The sequence below is a fragment of the Saccopteryx leptura genome, chromosome 6 (genome assembly GCF_036850995.1).
Source record: "Saccopteryx leptura isolate mSacLep1 chromosome 6, mSacLep1_pri_phased_curated, whole genome shotgun sequence".
NCBI lineage: Eukaryota > Metazoa > Chordata > Mammalia > Chiroptera > Emballonuridae > Saccopteryx > Saccopteryx leptura.
The window spans coordinates 152,526,003-152,538,278 of record NC_089508.1 but is presented as its reverse complement, the minus strand read 5'-3'; the positions used below and the strand labels follow the sequence as shown (position 1 = coordinate 152,538,278).

The following is a 12,276-nucleotide window of genomic DNA, read 5'->3' as shown; positions in this document are numbered from 1 at the left end:
CTTGGGCCCGGAGACTCTTGAAACTAGCCTCTGGTTGACGTAGGCTGACCTCAGTTTTGGTTCTGCATCCTCCAGCCACTAAGCAGCTGAAAACCGCATTCGGGTTCCTTCTCACCAAGGTTCAGGCACACATGGCCACTAGAACCTTGGACGCAAGCAGTGGGTGTCCCCTCTGCTTGTACCAAACCAGATCACACACCTTTATTATCCTCAAAATGTAACAAACAGGGTAAGAAATCCCTCCCACCCTCCACCCCCGCAGTCCAAGGGAAGCATTTAAAAAGCCCCACAGTCAGGCCAGAAAGTCTGCTGTTGGGGCCCGAGTCACCAGGCACCTCTCTATACGGCTGTAGTCCTCCCGAATAAGGGGATGGAAACCGGCAGACGCCAAGCTCCATGTTCTAGCGGCTCACGGCTGCTAAGCTCCGAGTCGGTCCAGCTGGGGAAGACTCGGCGGCCGCGGTCTGCCTGCAGGCAGAGTGCAGGACAGGGGGCCCCGGGCCGCGGGCCGCTAGGCAGGTGCAGCGCCGACGTGTAGCCTCTGTCCAGGAAGAGCGGCTTGTAGCTGGGCGGCGGCTGCTCCTGTTTCTCGGCGCTGTCGCGGCGGCTCAAAAAGGGTGTGACGATCTTACGGTAGAGGCCGCGCGTGTCCGTGAGCACCTCGCTGTAGGGCGGCGGCGGCTCGGCCATCAGCACCGCCTCTTCGTAGCATGGTGGCTTGGACATGTCCGATTCCGCTGCAGAGTGGGAAGCGGCCCGAAGGCTTGAGGCCACCTGTCTGTCCCCAGCCTCCCGCAGAAACCTTGGCCAGCCGCCAACCCCAGACCCAGCCCGCTCCCTCCTAGGCTGGGGAGTGTCCAGTGGAAGACAGGCGAGTCAGCCTTGAGCCTGCCCGCGACCGAGGGCCCGCCCACCCCGGTCGCCTCCGGCAGGCCGGCACTTACCTTGGCGCGGGTAGCTCCAGGGACGCGGCGGTACCGAGAGGTGAGGCGGCGGGTGCGGTAGTGCGTGGTGGTGTGCGTGCGAGTGCGCGTGAGGCTGTGTGGGCCCGTGATGCAGCAGCGGGTGCACATGCACGTGCTGGTGCGCGTGTGCCGGCGCCTCAAGGCGGCCGCGGTGCGGAGGTGGCGGCGGCGCGAGGCCCGGGGGGGCTCCCGGCCAGGCTGCCTTCGAACTCAAGGGGCTCCAGCTCGAGGGCACGCAGGTTCTGCTCACGCAGTCGCTCCTCCTGGCGCCGTTTGAGGCGGCGGCGGAGGAAGCTGCAGAAGCAGCAGAGTAGGACGATAAGCCCCCAGATGAGCCAGAAACCAGCGAAGCACGTTAGGAACGTGTAGGTGCCCTGGGACATAACCATGGCGGCGGCGAGGGCGGCGAGTCCTCGGCTGCTTCACTGGACACTGGGCTCTTCTACGTGGCCTCGGGCCCGCGCCACGCTCTCAGGCGCCGCCAGCGTCACTCGGGAACCTGCGGCCGGGGGCTGCCCGCGGCAGGGCTCAAGTCGTGCGCGCGCCGGCGGGGGGCAGCAGCATCGGTGCTCGCTCTTTCCCATGGCGCCGGCGGCGCGCGCGCGGGCCTCACCCGGGGCTGCGCGGGACCTATAGGACAGACACGGCATGGTGAAGGCGCGCTGCAGCCCCCGACGACTTCCCAGACCGCGCTCGTGCCCTGTGTAGTCCGAGGGAAGCCTCCTTTGCCGGAACCCCCGCACTCCCCGGGGACCCGGTGGCGTCACCGAGGGTGACGTCATGCCCGAGGTTTCCCTGGTAGGGTTTTCCCGAATCAGAGATTTCGCTGCTGCGGCTGAGCTGAGGGGACTCCAGGCGGGCCGGCAGGGGGCGCGCGAAGGCCAAACTCAGCCTCCGCAGAAGGAAGATTCACAACCCGCATTCCACCGGCACAGGTCGGACAAGGGTTTCGAGGCTCGTGGGTGCTGTACAGGAACCTCGCCATGGTTGCTTGGCGGTGGGGAGCCTTATAGAACCCCACAAGCAGCCACCGGCGCCCGGCTTCAGCTCTGTGTGTGTGCCTAGCAGCTCCCAGTGCTCTAGGTCTTGTACCCACTCCCACCCCTAGCTGCCCAAAGCATGGAACATCCCAGCCCGCACCACGGCCTCCCAGTTGTCACTCTTATAGAGGAGCTTGGGCGGTGGTTCCGGCTGCTACTGCCTGTCACCTGCCTTTGTCTGCGCCAAACGCTAGCCTAGCGTGGGCTTTCCCTCTCTTCCTTTCCTCTAGGCGCCTCTACCCGCCAGATCCCAGTTCCCTTGCCTCCTACCCCTGCACAGCCCCTCCTGGCCCTGCCCTTCTAGCTCCAGGCCGCCAGCTTGCTGCCCCTCAATACCTTTCCCCTTCTGCATAGGGAGGAAGAGTACTCCTCTTTGGTACCACCTTGTTCCACAGCGCTCCAGATAGGCACCTCTCCTTCCAACTCCCCTCCACAGCCAGCGTTGAGAGGGGAACCTGGCATCCTAAGAGGTACGTAGGAGGGACTTCTGACTGAACAGTGACAGGTGGCAAGCGACTGTTCACCACCCCCACAACAGAAATGAGCCCTTCTTGAATGCCTTATTCCAAGGGGCTTTCATATACAACTCTTTGGGGTAACTGGAAATATTCCCATTTTACAGATAAAGAAGGGGAAGAATCAGCCATGAAGATGGCAGCTGGTAGTGCTATCATCTGAATCCAAGCCTGGCCACAAAACCTTAGCCTGGGGTAGAAGAGTACTGCTGCCCGAGCTACTTTGTGGTCTCTTCTGGGAACCTCATGGATACCCCTACCTTTAGTATGTCCAAGGCACACATACATACACATCTGGGGACCTAGGTGGCCTGAGCCTCAACCTGAGGGCTCCACATCAAGCTATCTCAGACCGGTCTGGCAGCAAACTAGGGGGAAGCCAGGCCACAGGTCACTCCTGAGGTCTCCTGTCTGACTACTTGACTGCCTTCTGCCATATGCCACTCGGTGCCTGTGCACTAGTCCCTTTCTCCTGGTCTGCATTCCAGAACAGACAAAGGCAGGAACAATAGCTCCACCCACCCCTTCTACAACCCTGCCATGATGCTGCCATGGAGACACAGCCCAGATAAAAACACGATGCTGCCAGTCACTGGGAGTTAATTAAATCTGTTGTTCTCCTTTTCCTGAGCCCACAGGAATTTTCAGGAATGCTCTGAGGAAGTTGGCAGTAACTGGGGGCCCCTTACTTAACCTGCAGAGCAGGAACGGCTCTGGGTCAGAAAAGGCACTTCTAGGGCTGGAGATGATGTTTAATTGAATTAGAAATACCAGCCAAGGACTGTCTACCGTGTGTCAGGCCTTGTTCTAGGCCCTTTCCATGCAGCAGCCTGCGTGATCTTCAATACCACTTTCTTAGTGGCAGGTCCGTTTGATAGGTGAGGAGACCAGCTCAGAGAGGGAAATGAACTTGCCCCAGGTCACACAGTTAATAAGGGGGGAGCTAAGAAAACACCTCCCCCTATATGACAACTGTGCTGTACATAAAAAGCCTGATGCACGCGAGCACTGGTGCATGACAACTTGGCAGCCATGGGGATACTGGCAAGCCTGTACCCAAAACATGCTTTTCTATTCCTTCCCACCAAGGCCCTGGCCTTCTGGCCACCAGCCCTCAGCTCAAGAGTGGGAAAAGGCTACAGGGTGGAAGAGCAATGGGATGGCAGCTTCAGGGTTAACCAAGAAAAAGGACAGAGGCCATGCCCTCAGGGGCCCAGTGTAGCTTGCTGGGCATTACAGCAGACTAGGGCAGGCTACATCCAAGACTAGATGAGTGCTACTGTGGCCCCTCAACCAGGAGGCAGGAACCACTGCTCCATTTTAGACTAGGCTACTGTGTGTCCAAGAGAGGAAGTCTCACAGCTGAGCTGGCCCTCTGACCCCACACTGGCACCAATGCTCAGTCTGAGTGGGTAGGACCCTGCCTAAGGCCTGCCTGCCTCATATCCAGTATTTGGCCCACAGGAGTTGCTCGGTCCACCTCATCTAACCTGCAATAGGTGCTCAATCCATCATTATCAGGACATTCATGCAGGGCTTTCCAAATTCACTTCTTGACCAAGCCAACTTGCTCAAGGACTCCCAAAGGAGCTGTCCTTTGTTCCTTGGGCCTCTGTCATTGCTTCCAGCAGATCCTGCTGTAGCCTCCTACACAGCCACTCCCCTTCCCCAGCCCTCCAGACCATCATAGCAAACACCTGCTCTCTGTCCGACTCTGGCTGTGCTAGGAGTGGTACTTTCAGACAGACTCATCCTTAAGTCTGCCATTTTATAATTTTTCTGTTTGTTTCCTCTTTCTCTTCTCTTACCTTTTTGTGGGTTATTTGAATGCTTTTTTTGGATTCCATCTTTATTTAATATTCATAGAATTTGTGAGGCATACTGCTTTGTACGTTTTCTGAGGCTACAAACTCACTGGAAACACAGCAGGGAGACAAAGGTGTAGAGACAGCCAGGGTGTAGAGTTTCTTTGAGAAAGAGAGGACAGATAGGGACAGACAGACCGGAAGGTAGAGAGATGAGAAGCATCAGTTCTTCGTTGCGGCACCTTAGTTTCTCATATGTGCCTTGAGCAGGGGGCTATAACAGACCAAGTGACCCCTTCTCAAACCAGATGAGCCTGCGCTCAAGCTGGTGACTCGGGGTTTCAAACCTGGATCCTCCGCATCCCAGTCCAATGCTCTATCCACTGTGCAACCACCTGGTCAGGCAGGGTGTAGAGTTTCTTAAACTCTATGTCGCCTCAATCTCCACCTCATGACCACAGTTAAGATTGAGCTAATCCACGGATGCTCAACAAATGTTAGTTAGTGCTTTTGGAGTCTTCTGAGCTGGGGATGCAGAGATGAGTGTGTCTCCAAGGTGCTCCCACCCAAGGGCTGTATATACCACAGGTCATTCTTACAATCATCCTGAGAACTATTAGCATTTTTCCCATTTGACTGATGAGAACACTTGGCTCAAAGATATTAAGCGACACCCAAGATCACCTAGAAAGACTATACTTTCAGGGATCATTTCTACAGTTTTTTACCAAAGTCACCTAGATTTCTCCTTCTGAGCCTGTGTAGGCACCTACATATGAAGAACCCCAGCTCCCCAGCCTCAGACCCCAAAAACCTGCTACTGGATTGTTTATCTGAGCAAAGTGCCCACCAGTCAATCCAGCCACCAGATCTCGTTGTTTCTATCCTCACTGTAGTATGCCTTCATTTCTGGAGGTACATTTAAAAAACCTGACTTGAGAGAGAGAGAGGAAGGCAGACAGAGAGAAAGAAAAATACTGAATTGTTCTACTCATTCATGCTGTCATGGTTGATTCCTGCATGTGCCCTTACTAGGGACCATACCCGCAACCTCAGCATGCTGGGATGATACTCTAACCTGTCCAGTTACTTCGGTCCCACTGCGACTGCCTTGGCCAGGCCACCAGCATCGCTTACCATGGTTGCCACCACTCTCTACTTCTGTGCTCAGCCTACCTACTCTCCACAGTCCCCATTTTCCCTAGGCCCTCTCTGGCCTGAACCCTCTAGCAACCTTCCACTGCCTCAGGGTACAGCCCAGCTCTTTCACACAGTTAGATGGGAGCCTCTCAAACTGGAGTAAGTATCAGAGCTGCGTGGAGGGCTTGTTAAAGTTCTGGGCTCCACACCAGGTCTGGGATAGGGCCTGAGAGTTTGCATTTCTAACAAATCCCCAGCACGTGCTGGTACTGCTGGTTGAGGGAGCACACTTTGAGAACCACCGACCTAGACCATGGCCTCTGAGATGAGCTCCTGCCAAAGCCTCTTCAGCCTTGCCTCTCCGGGCTCCGTGTTTCCATTCCACACTGCCTAAAGTCCTGCTTGCTCTCCCCGAGAGGCCTGCAGCACAGCCTCGCTACTCTTGCCCCAGCTCCCACTACTCACCCTCGCAGCCTCACCTGTCACTTCCCTGAACAAGTGAGCCCTGAGAGACCACCCCCTCCCCCTGCCCTGGCCAGATGAGAAACCCAATGATATCACAGTGTTCTCTAGTGGCTGGTGTCCAACACCAGACGCTGCAACGTCTTGATCACCTGGCACACAGTAGCTCAATACCCACTTGTTAAAGCAGTGACTGGAGGTGTCCAGTTACCTATTTTGTCTCTTAGCCATAGGAACAAGGACTACCTCAGGAGCTGGGTCTGCATCCCATTCATTCCTGGGAAATGTCAGCCATTCACCAAAATATCACTGAGAGAGAAGCCATCACCAGCTCTTGTCCCTAACAGGGTGTTTTATGAGCAAGCTGAGGACCATGCATCTGTGTGAATAAAAGGAAAACACTACATGGAGGCACTGGTCAGGGCCTCTGGGGTGAGCACAGGAACCCAAGGCAGTTGGTTTTCCAGCCAGGAGTTTCCCTGCTTGTGACGTCAGAGCTACTGGTGAAGTGAAAGGACAGGGACTCAGCCCAGAGGCCAGAGGAGGGAGGCCGGAGGGTGCGAGGAGTGAGGCTGGGGTGGAAGAAAGGGGCTGCAGGGGGAGGGGCAGGCAAAGGGGGACAAGTGCCGACAGAAGAGACTAGACTTTGGGTATGAGCACACAATACAATGTACAGATGCTGTATTATAGAAACCTATATAATTTTTATTAACCAATGCAACCCCAATAAATTAAAATTTAAATTAAAAAAATTTTTTATAGTAAAAAAAAAAAAAAAGCGGTTGCTAACCTGTCCTGTGTGCCGTGCCTCTTTCCATTCCGTGTCTCAGTGACACCCAGGAGGTGGCTGCTGCCAGCCCCATCCTACAGACAAGGAGCCGAGGCTGACTCAGGCCCACATTGTGAAGCCCAGTGACTGCAAGTCCACTGTCCTGGCAAGAAGGGCATTTTAGGAAGGCACTGGTGACATTTTTACACTCCTCCTACACTAAGACAGATGAACTCAGGCTAGAGAGAGATGATGGGAACTGTCCTAGCTGCCAAAGTCAGCCAGGCGTGGAGCTGGCAGAGTCTCCTTTCCAGCTAGGCCAAGGTACTGGCTTGGCACCCTTACCTGTGGGTAGCAACTCTGTGCCCCAACCCTGGCACGAGGCCAGGAACCCAAGGCTTGGGGAACAGCAAACAGGACAACAGAGACTAGGGCCTCAGGGGGCTTGTGGGCCCAGAGGCCTTACTTTGTGTTAGTATCTACTGTACTCGGATCTCTCCCTTCAAGGGAGTGGGCCACACTGTGAGGGTAAAGGGTGAGGAGGAGGATCCCCTCTTCTGAGAGGCAGCCTAGCATAACACACAAAGCACTAAAGGGAGAGCCCCTGAATTCAAATTCTGCTTCTGCCCTGCCCTGCCCTGCTGGGGCTGTGTGACCTGATCCCAGCTATTCTCATGCCTGAACTGAAAACTTTACCTGTAAGATAGGGATGATGAAACATGCCTGGCAGTGCAAGCGAGGAACAAAACTGACGAGGAAGGTGAAAATACTTCAAGACTGGTGTATGCAGCTACATATGACAAACCAAATGCCAGCTTCCTGCAGCCTCAAGAGGCTGAAAAGTGGAAACTAGATCATGGTGCTACATCTACATAAGCCTGGGGGTGGTCTACAAAAAGTACTGTCACTTTACTGTGGACCGAGGTCTCAGCCCATAACTCGCAGGCTGGACATGGTTCATCGATGTGTTTTGTTGACCCACAATCAATTTTTAAAATAGACTAATTAGTTGCCAACATTTAAAAACCAGGAGTTTTTACATACAAGTCTGGATTTCTGAGTCATCTTGAAAGCTGGACAATCTGGTCATACCTAGTCCATATTTTCAAATGTTGACATTGACTGCAGCCAAGTAGCTCCCTGGCACCCCTCACTCATTCCATTGCCCCCTGGGCCCTGGAGGCATTTGGTGCCCAACCACTGAGCTAGACTGAGCACGCATGGGGGCCAGCACCACATGGGCCATTCTTTGCTAAATTCCTTCCCTACAGCCATGCTACAAGCTGATCAGGCCATAAACTAATGACTAGGACCTCAGAATTTCCCAGTGGACTGAGGCAGACCCCAAGGCTTGGTATTCCCCCAGAGAGAGAAAATGGAAGAAGAAAGAGAGGGAGGCAACCCAGCAGTAGAAGAGTCCCATAGAGCATCTGGGGGAGCAAGAATCTGGCTGATTTTTCTGGAAGGAAAGGTGTACAAGGCTGGAAAGATGGCATTTACTCACTGGAGGAATGTGAAAGAAGGTTAAGAATGCTCTTCTAGAAGGCCCTACAGGTCTTTCCTACCTGGCTCACAAGAGATGGGTAGCAGGCAGAGGGGCTATGCTAACAGGGCCAGCTCCACACTGACAGGTTGTGTGACCTTGGGCAAGTCACTACATCCCTGAGCCTCAGGAGTCTTCAATTCTACAATGGTGATAATAAACTTACCTTGCACAACTATTGTAAGGATTAGGAATAATGAATGGATGCAGAGTTTTCACCCAGGTCTCACACAGAACAAGAAGAGAATGAAAGAGGCCTGTGAATAATCCCAAAGGCACTGTTGTCTGTGAGAGGGAGACTTGGACCTGACATAGGGCACTACCCATTAAGGGCATCTATGCCAAGGTCTCAAATGCCTAGGGTAATGGTCACCTCTGGTGCCCAGGGCACCTCCCTTGATGGAAAAGGAAAGCCAAAGGTGGTGGTTGTGGTCAAGGCTTGCGGTCAATAGGGGCGGCTGGTATCTGCTGAGTCAGGCCCAGGAGAACTGGCTGGAGGGCCATTTCTCTCCCCAGTACACTGTCGCTGAGGGGAGGTTGGGAGGGGAGCCAGAGGTCATTTCCTCTGATTTCACTGTCATTCTGCTCCCAGAGGAGCTCCCCTGGAGGTCAGGGCATCTCTATGTGGCACTGGCCAGCCTGCCAGCCAACCTGCATGCCACCCAGCACAGTCTGGGCTTTGTTATCAGACAAGAAAGGGACACTTGTGATCCAGACAATGGACTGGGACGCTCCCATCTGGTCTGGGTTTCAGCTTCCCCGGTCAGCAATGTCCTTTCCTCTGGCCCTGCCCACGCTGCTCCCACCCCTCCCTGGAAAGTAAAGGCTTGGAACACGGAGCAGAGACCCACCACCGGCCCAAGTCCCCTTCGACACATACCCCGGTCATTAAGACGAGGGATGCAAGCTTCTTTCCTTTCCTGAGGAACATCTTCTCTGGGAACCCTAACTCGGGTTGGACCATTTCAAAGGCAGGTGGTGGTAGGGGCGGTGGGGTGGGGTGGGCACAGACCCTAGACCCGGCCTCCATGCCTCCTCCTGCCATGGCAGGCCAGAGCGCCCCCACGTTTGCAGTCACCCAGAAGGCCTGCTGCGACGACCGCAGCCACGTGGGCGCTAGATTGTGCCCACGGGGCGCTCACCCCCCACCCCCACCTTCGACGGACTGTGGAGGCAGGCACACCCAGACCCGCCAGAGGGGCGAAGTTCCCCCCTCCGCGAGAGGAGGAGTATCCTCATCCCCTCTCCCCCTGCACCCTGAGGCTGCGGCCCCTCGTGGGGTGGGGTGGGGCTGGAAGGGGGCATCATCGCCCCGCAGCCGCGTTGCCGGGGAGCGCAACCCCGTTGCTGTGGCAACCGTTTCCAAGCGAACCGGTGGCTGCTCGCGCCCCGCTCCGGCTCCCTGACTCTCTGGCGCCCTCCCTCTCCTCTCTCCCTCCCTGCGGTAGAGGCTGGGGGAGGGGCTGGCCGGGGCGGGGGTCCGGGACCGCGACCCGCGGCCGGGTCGTGGGGCCGCCCGCGGGAAGGGGCCGGCCCCAAGATCATCTTCTGCCTACACTCGGTGCCCGCCAGCTTCCTGCCGCCGCCGCGGTACTCACGGGCCCAGGCATCCTCCTCGAGTTTGTCTTCCTGGCTCCGGGAGAGCGGTGCGGGCACCGCGGACACGGCCCACGGCCGGGAGAGAGACGACGTCTGCCCTGGGGAGCTGACTGTAGCAGCGAAGGCGCCTCCGAGCGAGGAGCTGGAACCGCGGGGCGCGCGCACGGGCGCGTTCACAGCGCGTCCTGAGTCCGGCGTGCGCGCGCGCGGCCGCCAGCAGAGGGCTCCTGCCCCGCGCGTCTAGCGGCGGAGGAGACAGTCTTGCGAGCCAAAGGCTGAAGGACCCACACCCACTTGCCGCACTGGGCGCCCTGCGCACAGGGAATGCGCTCGCCACGCAGCACACCTTCTGGCAGCAGGCTGTCTGGGTTGAGCACACGCAGCCAAATAAGTGCACATAATCGCCCGAGAACACGGATTGTTCAGCCAAGCATCTGAGTTCCAGACCCCTGACACACACACACACACACACACACACACACACAGCTCCAGCCGAGAGAACACACGCACACCCAGGCCCTAGTGCATACTGACAGGCACTGCTCACACGCCGTGAGCAGGGGTTGGAGCAGGCAGGTAGCCCAATGTGGCGCCGACTCGTGAAATCACGGCCTCCTCCCAACTCAAGGCCCCTCCCACTGTGTCTCCAGCAAGCCTACATCACAGCACATGCCCACTTAGAAGTAGTAACAGGAGGAGAACCTAGTGCTGGACCCACAGCACTGGCCTCCATCGACCCTGCTCATCCCCAACAACAAAAGTGAGCACGAGTGAGGGTACCACTGTCTAGGCTGAACCTGAACCTGGCTGTCTACTAGCCTCTTAACTGGGTACCGTTTCATTAGGGGAAATCATTGCAGTGGGTTTATGAACCCAAGTGTTCTGCTCTCCTGATGCACAGTGGTCAGGTTTCTGGTTATTCAGACTCCTTGGCTTTGGAGTTGGGCTCAGCAGTGCAGACATAAACATGGATGTAGCATCTTCCTTCTGGGAGTTGGGCCCTGATGAGAACGGGGTGTATGACTATGACCTTGGACCTGCCCCACTGTGGTTCTTCCTGTCAGCTTCCTCCAAGTCTCTTTTTAAACTAACAAACAAATAAATACCACTTCTAACTTGCAACCAAAGACTCCCAACAGATTCACCTGAGTCACACAGCTCTAGATGTATGGTGTATGTGTATGTAAGCCGGGCCCCCTCTAAACCACATGGACTGAGTGGGGATTTCCCAAAGGAAATTTGGGGCACTTTTGTCCACGCTGGGTAAACACCCTTCTGCTGCCTTCCAGATGAGGCCCTACATCTTTAACAGCTTTCAACACCCTGTATGGCCATGTCTCACTAACCTTGGCTCCAGCAACTCTCTCATTCCACCCCATCCCACCCCATTTTCAGCCACTCAAAACTACTAAGACCACCCAAGTACATCTGGTCCTGTGTCCTGGAGAACACCAATTCTCACACCTTTTGTGGCCAAATGACCTCCCCTCCCTAGCCCCTCTGTTCACACTGGGGCCCACTGCCTCCCTACCAGGATGACCTCCAAGCTGGCCGGGGCCTTGTCTCTTGAGTCCCCAGCTTCCACCTCAGAGCTGGGCGGGCAGGAGGTATGCTTGGAGGATTGTTGGGAAGTGATTCTGGGAGCTTCCTCTGCCAGCGGTGCAGTGAGCTTTAAAGGTAAGCCGAGCCCTAGCTAAGAAGTTTTCTGGATGCCTCTCTACCATGGGCAGGGGAGTTTGGTGGGAGGTCTGGACCCATTGCAGACCTCCCACCTGTCCACCTGGCACTCTCATCTGCCCAGAGCTGGGCTTCAGCTTCTGTGTGCCGATTCCTCCTAACTTCCCTCCCACCCAGTGCCTGGAGCAGAGGAACAAATACATCTTGGATCCCAACCTCCCAACCTCATGGGCCAGACCCAACTCCATCTTCAGTTGGCTTCCTTCACCCTGCAACAGCCACTCACCAGCTAGAAGACCCCAACAAGGGCCTCTCCTTGCCCCATTTCCTTCAATTTAATAGAGGAGTGTAGTGCACCCTCCACACACCATCAAGACTTGGGACTCTCATCTGTCAAATTGGTGCCTGGAACCTTCTGGCTGCCCTTGAGATAACTCAGCTTGGCACCCAGCAACCACTCTTGTCAGTGACCTAGGCCTTCAAGGGAGGGTGACTGGAAGCTTCAGTGGTTTCTCATAGCCACCTTGTGAAGCAATGGTTATCACATCTTTCCAGACAAGGAAAGGGCCTATGGAAAGCCACCATTAAGTGACCAGGCTGGGACTCGAACCCAGAACTTCCTGTGGCCTCTATGGCACAGGGAATCCAGCCCAGAGGTAATGAAAAAATCCTTATGGTGGTTACAGGGCAACCCAAGGCAGGGGAGGGAATGGGCTGAGGTCACTGGGAAATTATGGAATGACAGGTCTCTGAAGTCCAAG

General features: G+C 55.8%; 1 protein-coding gene across 1 annotated transcript; it reads right to left on the bottom strand.

Annotated features, from left to right (window-relative positions):
- Positions 1-260: 260 nt before the first annotated feature.
- PRR7 (proline rich 7, synaptic) lies at positions 261-10,615 on the bottom strand. The gene is given in 4 exon segments (XM_066343501.1): positions 261-737; positions 945-1,149; positions 1,151-1,595; positions 9,838-10,615. Coding segments are annotated over 3 exon segments (807 nt in total). The 5' UTR covers positions 1,355-1,595; positions 9,838-10,615; the 3' UTR covers positions 261-339.
- Positions 10,616-12,276: the final 1,661 nt, after the last annotated feature.